At 44.4% G+C, this 15,131-nt stretch overlaps 1 protein-coding gene across 2 annotated transcripts in view; it reads right to left on the bottom strand.

Annotated features, from left to right (window-relative positions):
• Positions 1-15,131, bottom strand: part of Tmeff1 (transmembrane protein with EGF like and two follistatin like domains 1) — a 75,809-nt gene that overhangs the window by 33,882 nt on the left and 26,796 nt on the right. For both annotated transcript variants that reach the window (XM_013119537.3, XM_005078718.4), the window contains exons 4-5: positions 14,015-14,041; positions 11,696-11,792 (exon numbers count right to left, since the gene is read on the bottom strand). In XM_013119537.3, the coding sequence (XP_012974991.1) occupies positions 11,696-11,792; positions 14,015-14,041 (124 nt within the window). The remainder of the gene's footprint in view (positions 1-11,695; positions 11,793-14,014; positions 14,042-15,131) is intronic.

Genomic DNA, 15,131 nt, shown 5'->3' on the forward strand with positions numbered 1-15,131 from the left:
ATACAAGCTAATAAAAATTCTCCCCCCTCTCTCTGTGTGGGGGGTGCATGCATTTTATGTGGGTGCCAATGGGGGCCAGAACTGGGTGCCGCCTGGAGCTGGCTTTACAGGCAGTTGGGAGCCACCTGGCGTGGCACTAAAGTCTGCTACTCAGGAAGGGCAGCGTTCACTCCTAACCACTGAGCCATCTCTCCAGCCCCGAAGAAGGGCTTTTACATTTTTATTTGTAAAGGAGTAGCCATAACAGCCCCCATGTAGCCTGCAAAGCCTGGGGGATTTACCACCTAGCTCTCTGCAGAAAAGCTATGCCCACCACTGGTTTACAAGATAAAAATGAGGCAAAACTGAGTAGCAATAAAATGGAAACAGCAGCAAGTAGAGAGAGCTGAAGACCTGCTCAGAACCAGGAAAAGGGCTGGCAAAAAAATGTCAAGACACTGTGTTAGTCTTGTAAGAAACCACAGCAAGCACTCATCTGACAAGTGACATTGTTTATGGCGGGCATGGGGACCGACCAGGAGCTGCCTTGATCAAATGGCGGGCAGAGACAAGTGCTCCCGGTGGGATGAACTCAGGTCCTCAGGCCTGTCATCATGCAGTTTTACCTATTTAATCATTTTCTGGCCCCACCATACCTTCTTGTGATTACTTTTTAAGGTTTTTATTTGTGTATACATGTTATATGTCTATATGTGCAGGTGCTCTCCAAGACCAGACAAGGGAGGTTTGATACTCTTCAAAGCCCAACAAAAGGAGATTGCAGAGCAGGACGATCCTGTGAAATGACCTCTCTTCTCACTTCTCACATAGTGAAAAGAACCAACTCCTGTAAGTTGTCCTCTGACCTCCACATATGCACAGTGGAGTGCGTGCGTGCGTGCGTGCGTGCGTGCGTGCGTGTGTGTGTGTGTGTGTGTGTGTGTGTGTAGGGGGCTGAAAGGTTCAGGCATTACACTGGGGTGTGTGTGAGCGTGTGTGTGTGTGTGTGTGTGCGTGTGCTTGTGCGTGTGTGTGGGGGGGTGCTGAAAGGTTCAGGCATTACGCTGGCCTGCCCCTATCACCTGGCAGAATGCACTCAGGCAATTCTCTGGTCATCCCAGGGCTCCATGAGATCCAGTCTGCACCCGGGTGTAAGGACCCCTTTATGAGACAGACCCTCTCCCACTTATGCATTCTGACTCCTGCTCTGAGCTCACCTCCTGCTCTGCTCTTACCCCCATTCTCTCTTGTCTCCTCGTGTCTCCTCCCCCGCTCTCGCTCGCCCACCCTGTAATAAACTACGGTTAATGTGCTCTCTCTGTGGCTCATGCGCCATCTAATCCATGCGGGTTCCATCTCACGCCTTTCTAATTTTAATCTTAACCAAAACAACAGGTGCACTCGAAATAAAATCAATAAAAATGTTTCTAAAAAACCCAAAAGATTCATCATTAATAAAGAAAAACATTAACCTAAGAATTCAGTGAGGACTACACTTAAACTATAAAAGCTTTAGAAACTTTATGGTTGTAAGCTTGAAAAACAAGGTGAAATTAATAATTTAATATATATATCAACTATCAAGTTTGATTCCCCACACCCAAAAGAGAGTTGGCAATACTATAATCATAAAAAAACTAAGTTAGTTGTTTACCCAGAAAGTCTTTTACACACATGCATACACACACATACATACATACGCATGCATATGGCTGCCATATGGGAAAACACGTGCAACTTGTCCCTGTGGTTATACACAGCTTGAACTCACGAGACCGTTACTCAGGTGACCCTTCGCAACCCTCAGGGATAAACTGGCTAGTCCATGAGACTTTAGTCGACCTCACTTTTAGGCCCTAGGCTCCCAGGTTCACACCACCAATTAGAGCAGTAAATGAGGGACAAATCCTAACAGCCAACAACAAAAAAGCCGGCAAAGGAAGAATCCACGATTCCCTGTGAAGACCAAAAAAAATTCCCGATATAAAATACTCCCTATTACGCATAGGTGTGAAAGATGGCAAGTTATAAACAAAGATACGACTCTAGAAAACCAGTGAGCACTGGATGCCAGGCATCTGCTCGGAGGGAAAGGCTGAAGGACCAGGAGAGGGAGGAGGAGGGGGGGAGAGAGTGTGTGTTATTCATCCATACATTAGAATCCTGTCAGAGGATCCAGGTTTGGTTCCCATCACATGGTGGCTCACAACTGTCTAAAACTCCAGTTCCTGGAAAGTTGACACTGTTCTCTGCCCTCCACTGACACTAGGCACACACGTGGTACACATACATACATATATGTGGGCAAACACTTATACATACAAAGTTTAATAAATCTTTTCAAGTTTTTTTAAAAATTGAATCCTGCCAGATATCTCAGGTGAACAGAGGTTCAACATAACTCCAACTCCCTTAACGTCATGAGAAGCAATGTTGGAAACTCACAAAGCCAAAAACCAGGCTCTAATTCGGAGGCTCTTGCTGGCTCTTGTTTTGCAAGCTTTACAGGTAGCACGACTGCCCATTTATTCCCCGGTGATTGACACTGCAAGGCTGTCAGTGTTTTAGTTTATACCCAGGTACACTGGCGTTCCCTAAATGGGTATGATGTAGCTATTACAATAAAAACTGTACCTGAGGTACAGAATGTGCTATAGCACACTGCAATGGCTTTCTAAAAGAAAATGAATGCGTGCACGGGCCTGCTTACACATGCATGAAACACCCCTGGAAGATTAAACAAAAGCCAATCACAATGATTGAAGACAACTGAGCGACTGGGAACAGGGAAGGGAAGAGATCTTATCCGGTACAGCCCTTCAAAGCTTTTCAATTTTTAACACTGTGAATTTCAAAGGCATAAATGCATGCATACGTACGTAAATAAATGACTAAATAAAATTACTTCTATGATTTAAGGCTAAGATTTTGTTAAATTGCAGCTTCCAGTCTTTAAAATTGGAACAATACCTCTAACACTGCTGACAGAATCAAATAAGATTTGAAGGGGACCCTTTGAAATATTTCAAATGGTATGCATACTTGCAAGGCGTCATTGTTACTATCACTCAAACACATCTAACCCTTTTCATTCTTCTAACTCTGCACAGAAAGTACCATTTCATCTCAACATAGTTTACTTAGCAGTTAGGAAAACACGGACTTAAAGGAAATCAGGTGCGCTGATTTCGATTTAACAAAGCACTTAATCAAGCCTGCCACAAGTTCAATACATTAAACCCTCACAAGCAGCTCCAAGTGAATAACAGATCCAAACCACTGAGTGCTATCAACTTAACAAGCAATGAAGGACTGAAGGAGAAGAGCCCCCATGCTTGAATGCTAGGTCCACAGTTGGTGGAACCATTTGGGAAGGATTAGGCCTTGTTGGAGGAGGTGCGTCACTGGCTGGGGGTGGGCTTTGAGGTTTCAAAAGCCCATACCATCCCCAGTTAGTTCTCTCTCCTCCCTCCCTCCCTTCTTCCCCCCTCAGAGCTGTCTCTCTGTGCCTTACGGTTACATCTCAAGACAAGAGCCCTCAGCGACCACTCCAGTGCCACGCCTGCCTGCTACCAGCCATGATGGTCATTTGTAAGTTGCCTTGGTCATGATGTCTTATCTTAGCAATAACCTTAAAGCAAAGTGCCAGGTCCCAGGGACCTCACAACCTGCCAGCGACCCCACAATATAAACATAGTGTCACACAGATGCTCTTCTTCAAGACCAAGGAAAACTCATGGAGACCATGGAAAAATGCTTCCAAAGAGAGGTGGTGGCATTCTGGTCTGGAAGGAATCCGACTTACGATAGAAGAACAGTCATGGGACCGCAGACAAAGAGTACCGGGGACAAATGAGGCAAGGAAAGTGTCCAGGGGCTCGGTAAAGCACCATTCAGGGACAAGAGGCCTGGACATAGGAAGCTCTGGGCCTTAAGGACAAACCCATCAAGAGAAACCTTTATTGGCAACTGTCAGAAGTTATTTCTAGAAAAGAACCTGTCCTTGCTCACACACAGATTTCACTTCCCATAAGATACCACTGAGTAGTATTTATTTTTCCATTACCAGCAGAGAAAGAGGTTAAAATTATTTTTTCTATTATAATCTAAGGGACAATAGATATTCATTAAGCTTATTGACTTTTACTGACTGACCATTTTATACATGTACACGATGCATTTTCATCTTGTACACACACACACACACACACACACACACACACACACACACCCTCTTCCTCTCATTCCCTCTGGAGCCCTTCTTCCCAAGAAGGCTCCATCCCACTTTTCTGTCTTTTTCTTAACGGCACACTGAGTGTAATTAGGGCTGCTTGCATGCGTATGGGTGTGGGGTTATTACTGGATCACAGGCAACTTACCAAGGGCTACACCCCTGAAGAAAATCCGCAGCTTCTCCCTCTCCCACAGCAGCCATTAACTGTCAGTAGCTCCTCAGCTAGAAGGGGAGAGCTTGGGAGCCCCTTAAATTATTTTTAACTCTATTATTCTGTGTGTCCAGAACCAGGCAATGCTAAGTGACAGTACTCACTGTCAGAGCAGAAAAGAAGAAAATTATGAAAAATACATAAAGCTTTCAGAAAGGAAGGAAATGCATAGCATCACACTTTTACCAAAGGGAAAGATGTCACCGCACCCAGAAGGGAGAGTATTCATGCTGTAATGCAGCCCCGAAATCTGCCAGAACAGAAATTGGCAACATGCAAAGATGTCCAGCAGGTGAACTAGGCTGCTATCAACGCTGTCTGCACACCTACACACCTGCACAATTCTCTAAGCAGCTCTCAGATATTTATATCATGCAGGGGTAAAAAGGAAACAGCAACCCCAGAGAACAGATTGCATCAAACTGGCAGAAGAGCAGATACCATTTCCACAAAGCACAGCACACAGAATTCAAAGAGAACTATTTGGGTATTTTTATAGCTCACCTGCATTGGCTTCACACATGGGGAAGTCTACAAATGCCTCAGACCATTCCTGGGCAGGGATTTGGGTCACGTACATAAAGGCACTAAACAAAGGGCCCTATCATTAGCAACCACACTATTCAGAGAAATGACTGGTAGCTGTCTTGCAGCAATAACAGAAGCGTTGGACAAATTAGAAATGCTACTGAGAAAAGGGAGATGGTCAGGGGAATAATACTAAGAACACATGGTTTGGAAGTATAAGGCTATCAAGGCCATGCTGACTGCAAGCTTTAAGACTGAGGTGGCCATCTAAGAAGTCCCTACACCTCACAGCTGTGGCAATGGAATAATAAAACCTCACCTACCAGGGAGCTGTGTTTTTGGAACCTTACCTATATACCTCCAGATAGAAATTGAAAAGGTAAGTAATGAATAATGCAGTCACTAAAACCCATGCAAAGCTCACAGCATCTCAGGAAAAAAAAAAAAACCAGTCTGCCTCAGGAAGAGGGGAAAGCACCTCAGAAGTCACTTAACCTGGAAAATTTTTATTTTTAATTACATGTACTTGTGTATGTGCCTGTATGTGGGTACCCGCATATGAGTGCAGATGCCTACAGATGCCAGAAGGGGGAGCTGGATTTCCCTAGAGCTAGAATTACAGGTGGTTGTGAACTACCCTACATGGGTGCTGGGAAGTGAACGTGGGTCCAGTGCAAGATCGGTAAGTGTTCTTCACTGCTGAGGCTGAGCCATCTCTTGCCCCAGTAATCCAAATTGTAGATGACTGGAAATAGCCAGCAAGTGAACAAGCATGAAAGGACACGCAATAGGGACCACAAGCGTTGCTAAGAAGAAACAGCATGAGCTCATTTGACGTTGAGGTTGTTCCTACACTAGATGCCGCTCCCACGGGCCCATCGTTTCCTGTTTGTGGAGGCAGGGAAGCAAACGTCAGCTGAGCTCACCGACACGACACACGGCGATACCCATCCATAGCAGCAGCTAGCAACCTGACAGGAGAGAAGAAAACTTTCTGTTTTGCTTTTTGGGTTGGTTTGGTTGGTTGATTGTTTTTTAAGGTAAGAGTCTCATGCTGTTGCTGGCCTCAACTTCACTGTGTAGCTGAGAATGACCCTGAACCTCAGATCCTCATGACTCTACTTCTTGAGTGGCGGGATTGCAGGCACAATACTCCTAACTCTGGGAAGTACAGGGGATTGAACCCTGGGCTTAGACAAAAACTCTACCAACTGAGCCAACTCCAGACCCAGAAAGTATAAAACGTGTGTGGGTGCGTGCGTGAGTGCGTGTGTGCATGCGTGTGTGTGTGTGTGTGTGTGTGTGTGTGTGTGTGTGTGTGTAGGTGCCATCTGTTTACAGGTGCACATACCCAAGTATGCTTGCTCATGTGGAGGTCAAGGGTCAACTTCCGGTGTTGTTCCTCAGGAGCCATCATCCTGTTTGTTGAGACGGTCTCTTCCAGGGAACTGGAGCTCACAGATTAGCGAGGCCAGGGATCTGCATGCCTCCACCTCTTCAGGGAAGGAGTGTAAGTATGCACCACCACACCCAGATTTTCATGTAAGTGCTGAGATCAAACTCAGGTCCACACACTAACACATCAAGTACTTTACCAACTAAGCTATCTGACCAACCCCTCCAAAAATTACTTTAAAAACAAATGTAAGAACATAGAGCACATAACAGCAGAATGGCATTTCGAGTGTGTGTGTGTGTGTGTGTGTGTGTGTGTGTGTCTGTGCATGTGTGTCAAGCAGACCCCTCTAAAAGCAGCCTGAGTTACACACAGTATCCTCTTGTGTCCTCAGAAGGCACCAATACATACATGCACAGACACACACACACACACACACACGTAAGTAAAAGTAAAATACAATTTTAAAGGAAGGAGATGAAAAGGGAGGGAGGGAATTATACAGTGTAATTAACTAAATTTTCATTTAAGTAACTGAAGTTAAAAACATAGATCTTTCTCTTAATAACAGAAAATTAATTTCCATGGTACCACTATTCCTTCTTCCAAAGTCTTGGTTTCTTGTGTGTATGTGGGTGTGTGGGTGTGTGTGTGGGTGCATGTTGATTAACAACAGAAGGAACATTAAGTGTAAGAAACTAAATAGATTATGCATCATTTCTTCTGACAGGAAAGATATTAAGTGAGGAAAGATAAAACATTTTAATGGATACCCATATCTAAAACCATGCAAGATATACAGCTATGATAGTTATGTTCAAGAACATTATCTTTCAAAGTGCACATCACAGAAGCAGTGGATTATAAAGTCAATTTGTGGACCACTACAGTATCGGTTACTTTGCTGACTGCTACTGCAAATGCCTGACAGAAGCAACTTCAGCAAGGAGGGTGTGGTGGTCTGGATGAAAGCAGCTCCCATGGGCTCATATATTTGAATGTTTGGTTCCCAACTGTTGGATTATTTGGAAAGGATTAGGAGGTGTGGCCTTGTTGAAGGGGGTGGGCTTTGAGAGCCAAGCCCAGTCTTTCTCCTCCCCCACACCCACTCTGTCTGCCTCCTGCCTTCGGATGAGGATGCAAGCCAGCCTCAGCTATTGCTCACCGGGGCCACACCCAATTGCCTGATGCCATGCTCTCCCCCATGATGGCCGTGGACTCTCCCTCTGGAACTGTAAGGAAGCTCCCAGTTAAATGCTTTAGTCTATAAATTGCCTTCATCGTGGTGTCTTTTCACAGCAATAGAACAGTAACTAAGACAGAGGATTTATTTGGAGCACAGCTAAGGAGTGGAAACTCGTGGCAGCAGGAGCCTGAGGCAGCTGGCTGGCCACATCGCATTCTAAGTCAGGGAGCAGAGAGAAATGGCTGCGGGTCAGCTCTATCCTATCTATGCAGCCCAGAGAATGGTATCGCCACATTCAGGGTAGGTCCGTCTGGAAAACTTCACAGATGTGCCCAGATGTTTGTCCCCTATATGGCTCTAGGTCTTGTCAGGTTAACCTTCACAGGCACTATCTTAGATCTTTTTCTATTGCCATGATAAGACATCCTGACCAAGGCAACTTGTAAACGAAAGAGTTTAATTTAGGGCTTATAGTTCCAGAGGGTTTGGGCCCATGACCATCATGTCAGCAGGCAGACAGCATAGGGCTGAAGCAGTAGCTGAGAGTTTACATCTTTAGACACAATTGTGAGGAATAGCATGGGCTTTTTGAAACCTCAGATCCTGCCCCCAATAACACACTTCCTCCAGCAAGGCCCCACTTCCTAATCCTTCCCAAACAGTTCCACCAGCTGGGAGTGAACCATTCAAAAATATAAACCTATGGTGGCCATTCTCATTCAAAATAAGATTGAAAGTATTAGAAACATTTAAATGCACTACATTTAATAAAGGTAAACAAGCATCATTCCACAGAATCCCACTCTCAAGATGTTTAAGTACAATGTCAACAATATGTAAGAGGCCCGTTGGTTAACCATGCCAGTGTATTTCTTTTTCACTTGTACATTTTATTTCACGTTTATGGGTGTTTTGCCTGCCTGTATGTATACTCACCCCATGTGTGCCTGCTGTCAGCAGAGCTAAGAAGAAAGCATTGGGTCCCCTGGAACCAGAGAAACGTGTGAGCCGCCACATGGGTGCTGGGAATCAAGCCCGGGTCCTCTCTGCAAGAGCAAGCGCTCTTAGCCTTGAGCCATCCCTCTCTCTCAGCCCAGGTGAATTTCTTAAATTGGGTGTAGTTTTATTTAAAAACAGAAAATCTGAAAGCTGCCCCAAACACAAAGGCACACAAATCCCAGGATTCTGGAGGCAGAGGCAGGGGTAAAGATAGGATGTCTAAAGTCGGAAGGGGCTGTATTTGGAAAGTCACTATAGGAACTTGCTTCCTTTTCAGATAGCCTAAGTTCCCAGCTGAAGCCAGCTTCAGTCAGAAAGACCATGAGTTTGAGGCCAATCGGGACTACTTAATGAGACCCTGCCTGCAAAATAGTCAACAGACAATCTAACAGCTGCTATTCATAGTACCCCAGGCAGACTCAAATTCACAGAGATCTGACGGGCTCTGCCTCGCAGGTGCTGGGACCAAAGGCTGGTGCCACCATATCTGAGGGTATTTTCATCTCTCAATCTCCTGAGCTGGAGTTTCTCACTGAGTCTGAAGCTCACTGTTTCTGCTAGTCAGTGAGCTCCTAGGATCTACCTTGGCTCTGTTCACCGTGCTGAGGTCACAGAAACATGCAGCCACACCCAGATGTTTTACATAGGAGCTAGGGTTTCAAACTCATGTCCTTGTCCTTGCAGGGCAAGCAATCTTGCTCACGGAGTCTTTCCTAGCCCCCCAAATAAACTAAGAGTGGAAGATAATAGAGGGAGAGTAGATGCCTTTTACAGGAACCTGCTCTCACACCAACACAAATACACACACACACAAATTCCCATATACACACAATTCTAAGGAAAATATTTTTAAAAACACAAAGCTATTAGCTGCTGTCACATTTCCGCATGTCATAGTTTTCTGTACCAGAAGTTCTCTGCCTTAAAGGAGCTAAAATAAACCTCCACAGATAGCTTTCTTGGAATCAAAGCCCACTTAAAAGTAAATTAGGAAAATTCAACAACATTGCTCTACCCGCAATCGGTGGTAGTTTACAGATGAAAGATTAGCCTACAAATGAAACTTTCTTTTGTTGCACATTTACAGTAGCATCAAGAACTTTAGCTTCCCCGCTCGTTTTCTGGACAAAGGTGTCATCGTTTCCTGAGTGTTTTCCTACTGTCCCGTCATTTCCTCACGTGGCCTTAGCTGTTCATCTCAGTCCATGTGCTCCTCTGCCCGCTAGTAATCCCTTCCCTGCTTGGTGCCCACTTCCCTGCGCTGGGAGCTGGTTTCTGCCGGAACAGTGGCTGCAGAAACACACACACACTTCATTTCCTCAGGGGAATGTGCTGCATCTTCGGAGGAGGCAGTCACATAAAGGTGGGTATTTAGATGTCTTATTTGGAGCCACTTTTGAGACTACATGGAATCTGCTTCAGTTTCAAATCTTCTACCTCTTTCTGTTTAAGCATGAAAAAAAAACCATGACAGCTGAGAAATGTATAAAACAGGGCTGAATAGAGAGGTATTGTTAAAAGAAAAAAAAACAGACCAATATACTCAGCCAATGAATCATGGGCAGCTATGTAGTCTATGAAGACTATTATAAAACTGTCCTAAGGAAAAGTAATGAAAGGAGTAATTACACACACACACACAAGCACACATTCACACAAGTGCACACAAACACACATGTGGGCACACACACACACACTGCTGTTTTATCAAGCCTTATCAATACTAACATTAGGAAAAACAGTGCAGTATCCATATTCTGCAAGTGCTTATCATTGGTCTCTTGTCCTATGGGTCACTGTCTGCTTTGGGTAAAAAAAAAAAAGGTTTTCCCACATCAAACCACCACGATGGACACTGACACAGTCCAGTCCTGTAAACAGTGTGCAAAAGCAACACATTAAGATGTCTGACGTCGCTTTCCTAAATCTGTTTACCTTATACACACTAGCAGTCCTGTAAACAGTGTGCAAAAGCAACACATTAAGATGTCTGACGTCGCTTTCCTAAATCTGTTTATCTTATACACACTAGGTAAACTACCAAGCATTGAGTTTCACCAAATGCCACCCAAACAGCTGACATTATGCCACAAACACTGAAAATGGAATGGTCCTGACTTATAAGCTCACTCTGGGCGTTAGTGCTAATTAATGCAATGTTCCAATGAAAAACATTTAAGCACTGAATAAAACATAGGACCTAAAACCAAAACTATGTACACAAGGGGTCCAGCACAAGCCTGTAAAAATGGGCATTTCTGAACACACACGAGAGCAAACAGAGGAAAGAGAAGCAGCTAGCACTCAGCGGTCAGGTCTGGAAGAGCATCAGAGGTTTGAAAATCAAATGTGCACCAATGGAGCACCGTCGGAAAAGGGAAGAGTGAGACTGTGTAAGCAAACATGACTCTGACGGAAGGGGAAATCACACTTGACCCTGATAAACGCCAGTGGTGTTACAGTGAGCACTCCTTACAGGGAACTGGCAGGAAGCTGCAGGCGTCGTGAGCCACTAAACTCACTGTGGTGAGGGCTGGACACGGACAAGAAAGACAGCAGGAGCTATACAGAGTACGTTTCAATGAAATAAAATAGTTAATACAGCTAAGTTTTTGCAATTTTTTAAAAATTTGTTTCAACGCACTGAAACGCATGACAAGCTTTTGTTTAGAACTACAAGAGAATGGGCAGGAGGGATGGCTCAGAGGTTGGGAGCACTGGCTGCTCTTCCAGAGGACCCAGGTTCGTTTCCCAGCAACCACACGGCAGCTTTCAACTGTCTATAACTCCAGTTCCAGGGGATCTGACACCTTCACACCAGTGCACATAAAATAAAGTTAAATTTTAAAAAACTGTAAGAGACCAAACAGAAGCTGTTCATTACAGTTACTAACATAACAGTAGGATGGGACAACTCAAACCAGCAGTTTTGATGAATAAATCATTAACATAGGCAAAATTAGTTTTTAAAGAACACTGATAAAACTAAAAAAAAAAAAACCTGTAAATGAATCCTCATTCTGAATACACAACTTATCTAAACTGTCACCATATCGGGACCCAAAGAGCACAAGCCCCTTGCTAAACTGTCACCGTATCGGGACCCAAAGAGCACGAGCCCCTTGCTAAACAGTCACACGAGCCCCTTTGGCCACAGCTCACCCGACGTTCTCCGCGTCCTCGTCGCACTCTGCCTTGTACTTGCACGGGCCACACTTGGAGTGCTTCCTGTGGGCCTCTGCTCCTGAGCCCTCCTCCTCTGTTTAAACAGAAAAGTTAAACTTTCAAGCGTTGCACGGATCCTGTCTAGACATCCTTCAAGTTTTCAGGGGTCACTGTCTTGTTTTGAAGGACAATGCACCCAGGCTTCTGGAGAGAATCACTTCCAAAACAGTCCTCCAAGTTGGGAGTCCAAAACTGCTGCTAACACTAAATACCACAGTCCGTGACGCAGCGCTGTTTGTAAAATAACCTCTTGGGCTGTGTGCGCAGAACAATGCAGCAGGTGTACTAAACTGCATTTCTAGCCAACTACCATTTAACACTGAGTTAGGAGAAAGCAAAACATGAGCAAAAAGTCCAGCCTGTGACTACCCTCCCCTCAAGCAGCCTGTACCAGCTGATAGGCCCAGACATGCTGGCCCACGCCAGAACATGATGATGACCTTTCCCTCAGCTCCACACCCCGCTCTCCAAGCACATTAAAAAACGAAGTCCGGAGTTAAAAGAAATATTCGTCTCCAATTTTGGACAAGTAAGGGGCGTTCTTACAGAGCCCCTCCCTCTTCTCTACTTTATAAACACTGATTCGGAAATCTGTGAGTCTCCTATTTCCCAACAAGAGAAGCACACCATTACCCCCAAAAGGCTCACATCCCCCCAAACAAGGGCATCCTGTACGTGTGGGCCTCAACTAGAGTGGATCCTTGCAGCTCTCTGAAAGAGGGCCAGAAGTCAGCTGAGAGGAAGGATTTCAGCCTCGCAAGACTTGGCATGTCATAGCTATACCAGGGCACCAGTCAGTGAAGAACTGACCAAAACGCAAGTCCACAGTAACACCTAGCCTTCCCAAGTTTACCATCCGCCTGCTCTCTGACTGGGAACACTCCTCAAACTCGAATGAATGTCCTAGCAGATTGCAATGTAATAGTTAATAACGTTGAGACCTCAGAACCATAGTGAGATCCGGAATGGCTGAACAAACTACCAAGCCTTTCCAACACATGCTCCCTTGAGGGTTGAGAACAACCTCCATTCTCGGCAAGGCAGCCAGGACTGTATTATATTAGCAAATCTTGGGAACACTTGAGTTTCCTAACTGAACAATGACCACGGGGACCAGGTCATGTGATCTCTTAAAATCCTTTCTTGCTCTCAGATCTAAAATTCATGAAGTTGGCTTTCACACATGATTGCAAAGCTCCTGCTTAAACACGTCCATTTAAATCAAATCCTATTGTTCAGTCGCTTTTATCTCTTTCTGGCTGCGACTCCCATCCTTGAATTCCTCCCCATAAATGTTCTATTCTCTACAGTCCTTCCAAGTTCCTTCCAACTCGGAAACTTCTGGATTCTACCAAAGACAGAGGAAGGAGTGGCCTGGCATAAGGTTTCATATGGCTAGGACCATAACTGTGGTTTATATTTGGACTAAACTTTCCCAATAAGTGTTCTTTTAACATATCCTCAGGGTACCTCAAATATTACTTTGCACAGAATAGATAGTGATACTTACCGCTTCGTTAAACTGTGACACACAGCAGATTAGTCATCCTCAGCTCTGGCCCTCCAATTCTATTACCAAATATGACATTTTAAAACCAAAAATAATTTTAAAGAAGTTTTAAGGGTTTAAATTTAATTCTTAATTCCACCAGAGTTGTTTTTTGAGCTTTCCCTCATCAAGGCAAAACTTAGTTTGGAATTTTTAACCTTGTTATTCTTTTAAAAAAAAATCCTTATGATTCACAAAAGACTGGCAGCAAAGAATAACACTGGGTCTCATGATGAAAACCGCTTGTGTGGACAACCCTGTGCAGCAGTCAGTTTGTGTAACCTCTATTCAACGGGAGCTACGACGGGCTCCCTTCAGTGGAAACTGCACAGAACCAAGACTGTCTGTGGCCCAGGGGACAGACAGCCAAGGTAGGATGGTGGCCAGGTGGCAGGCGGCTGGTGGCAATGAGCCCACAACTCTGCCCACACTAAAGTCCCTGAGCTGCGAATTTGAAATGAGTGAGCCCTGCGGTGCGTGAGTAACATCTTAGAGTTGTTAAGCAAAATCAAAAGAAAACAAAGACCTTGAAGAAGTATCTGAGCTGGGCTTAAAGGCTCACACCTGGGATCCTAGTACTTCAGAGGCTGAGACATGAGGAGCCAAGGGAGTTCAAGGTGAAAACGTGCACTACAAAGTGAGTCCCAAGCCGGCCTGAGCGAGGAGAGAAAACTCTGTCTCAAAATAGCAAAGCATTTGAAACTCACCTCCTTCTCCAGATCCAGAGCCATTATCTGAGAAGAAAAACGGCAAATGTAAGCATTTCTCCCAGAAATTCCATCTTTTCAGATAGCAACATTTCTTATCAAAAATAAAACTGGCATCCATGCTATTCCTCTTTGAGAATTTCTGAGTTAAGTTTATTTTCATGTCTACTTTAGGCTCTACAGAGTAGGTAACCTAGACACACAACCATCATCAGTATAGGATTTCTTACATACTGAATATATTTCTATAACTGCCAGGAAATACCCAGATCCCACTAAAACTACTATAAACAGCTAAACAGAAATGATTAGCACACTCATTTACAAGGGAAAGGGAAATTTTAATTCTGTTAGGGCTGGAGAGGAATACTGAGCAAACTGCTTTTACTAGGAACATAAAAGCTGAGCCTGGCTCTGAAAGTCTTCTTAATCAAATCTGTGGATGCAGACCAAAGGCCAAAGGGCTTTAAAAAAAAGTCCCTAAGGTTTAGCGAGGAGAACCTCAGGGTTGAATCTGCATAGTACTGATAAAATTAGCTTACTCTAGGAATCTATTCAGACTAAATCTCAGAGAGAAAACAGCCTAAAATGTAATTAATTGCACAAATTTAATTTTTTTGTAGTGCTGGGCCTTATACACACTAGGCACTCACTCTACCACTGAGTCACATTCCAAAACCTAAAATTCTATTTTATAGTGCTAAACGATGCAATATATAAACATGGTGAAAACAGGGAAATCTGTCATCTCATCAGCCTGGAGCTGTAAAACACAGGTGGAAGATGACAGTTTTGACACTTTAGCCATAACTAAATGATGACCTGGGCCCAGGGAATTAAATTCTATCTTTCACATAATCTAGAATGGAAGACAATGATACTGAAGATACTGGTGCCGTCCCTGCACACTCTGTCAAGCGAGGTCCAGAGCCCCAGGTTCACAGCACAGAGGGATCAGAAAGCACACATGGCCGGCAGCGGCAAGCACAGCAGCCCCACGGCCTTCTGTGGAGAGCTTTCTCATGCGTCAGTTTTATCTAGTCTCCTCAGAGGAAGAAGGGAAGAGGGAAGGGACGGAAAGCAGGAAGAGAATGAATGAGAACTGAATCTGTGGACA

The sequence above is a fragment of the Mesocricetus auratus genome, unplaced genomic scaffold (genome assembly GCF_017639785.1).
Source record: "Mesocricetus auratus isolate SY011 unplaced genomic scaffold, BCM_Maur_2.0 Super-Scaffold_6730, whole genome shotgun sequence".
Taxonomy (NCBI): domain Eukaryota; kingdom Metazoa; phylum Chordata; class Mammalia; order Rodentia; family Cricetidae; genus Mesocricetus; species Mesocricetus auratus.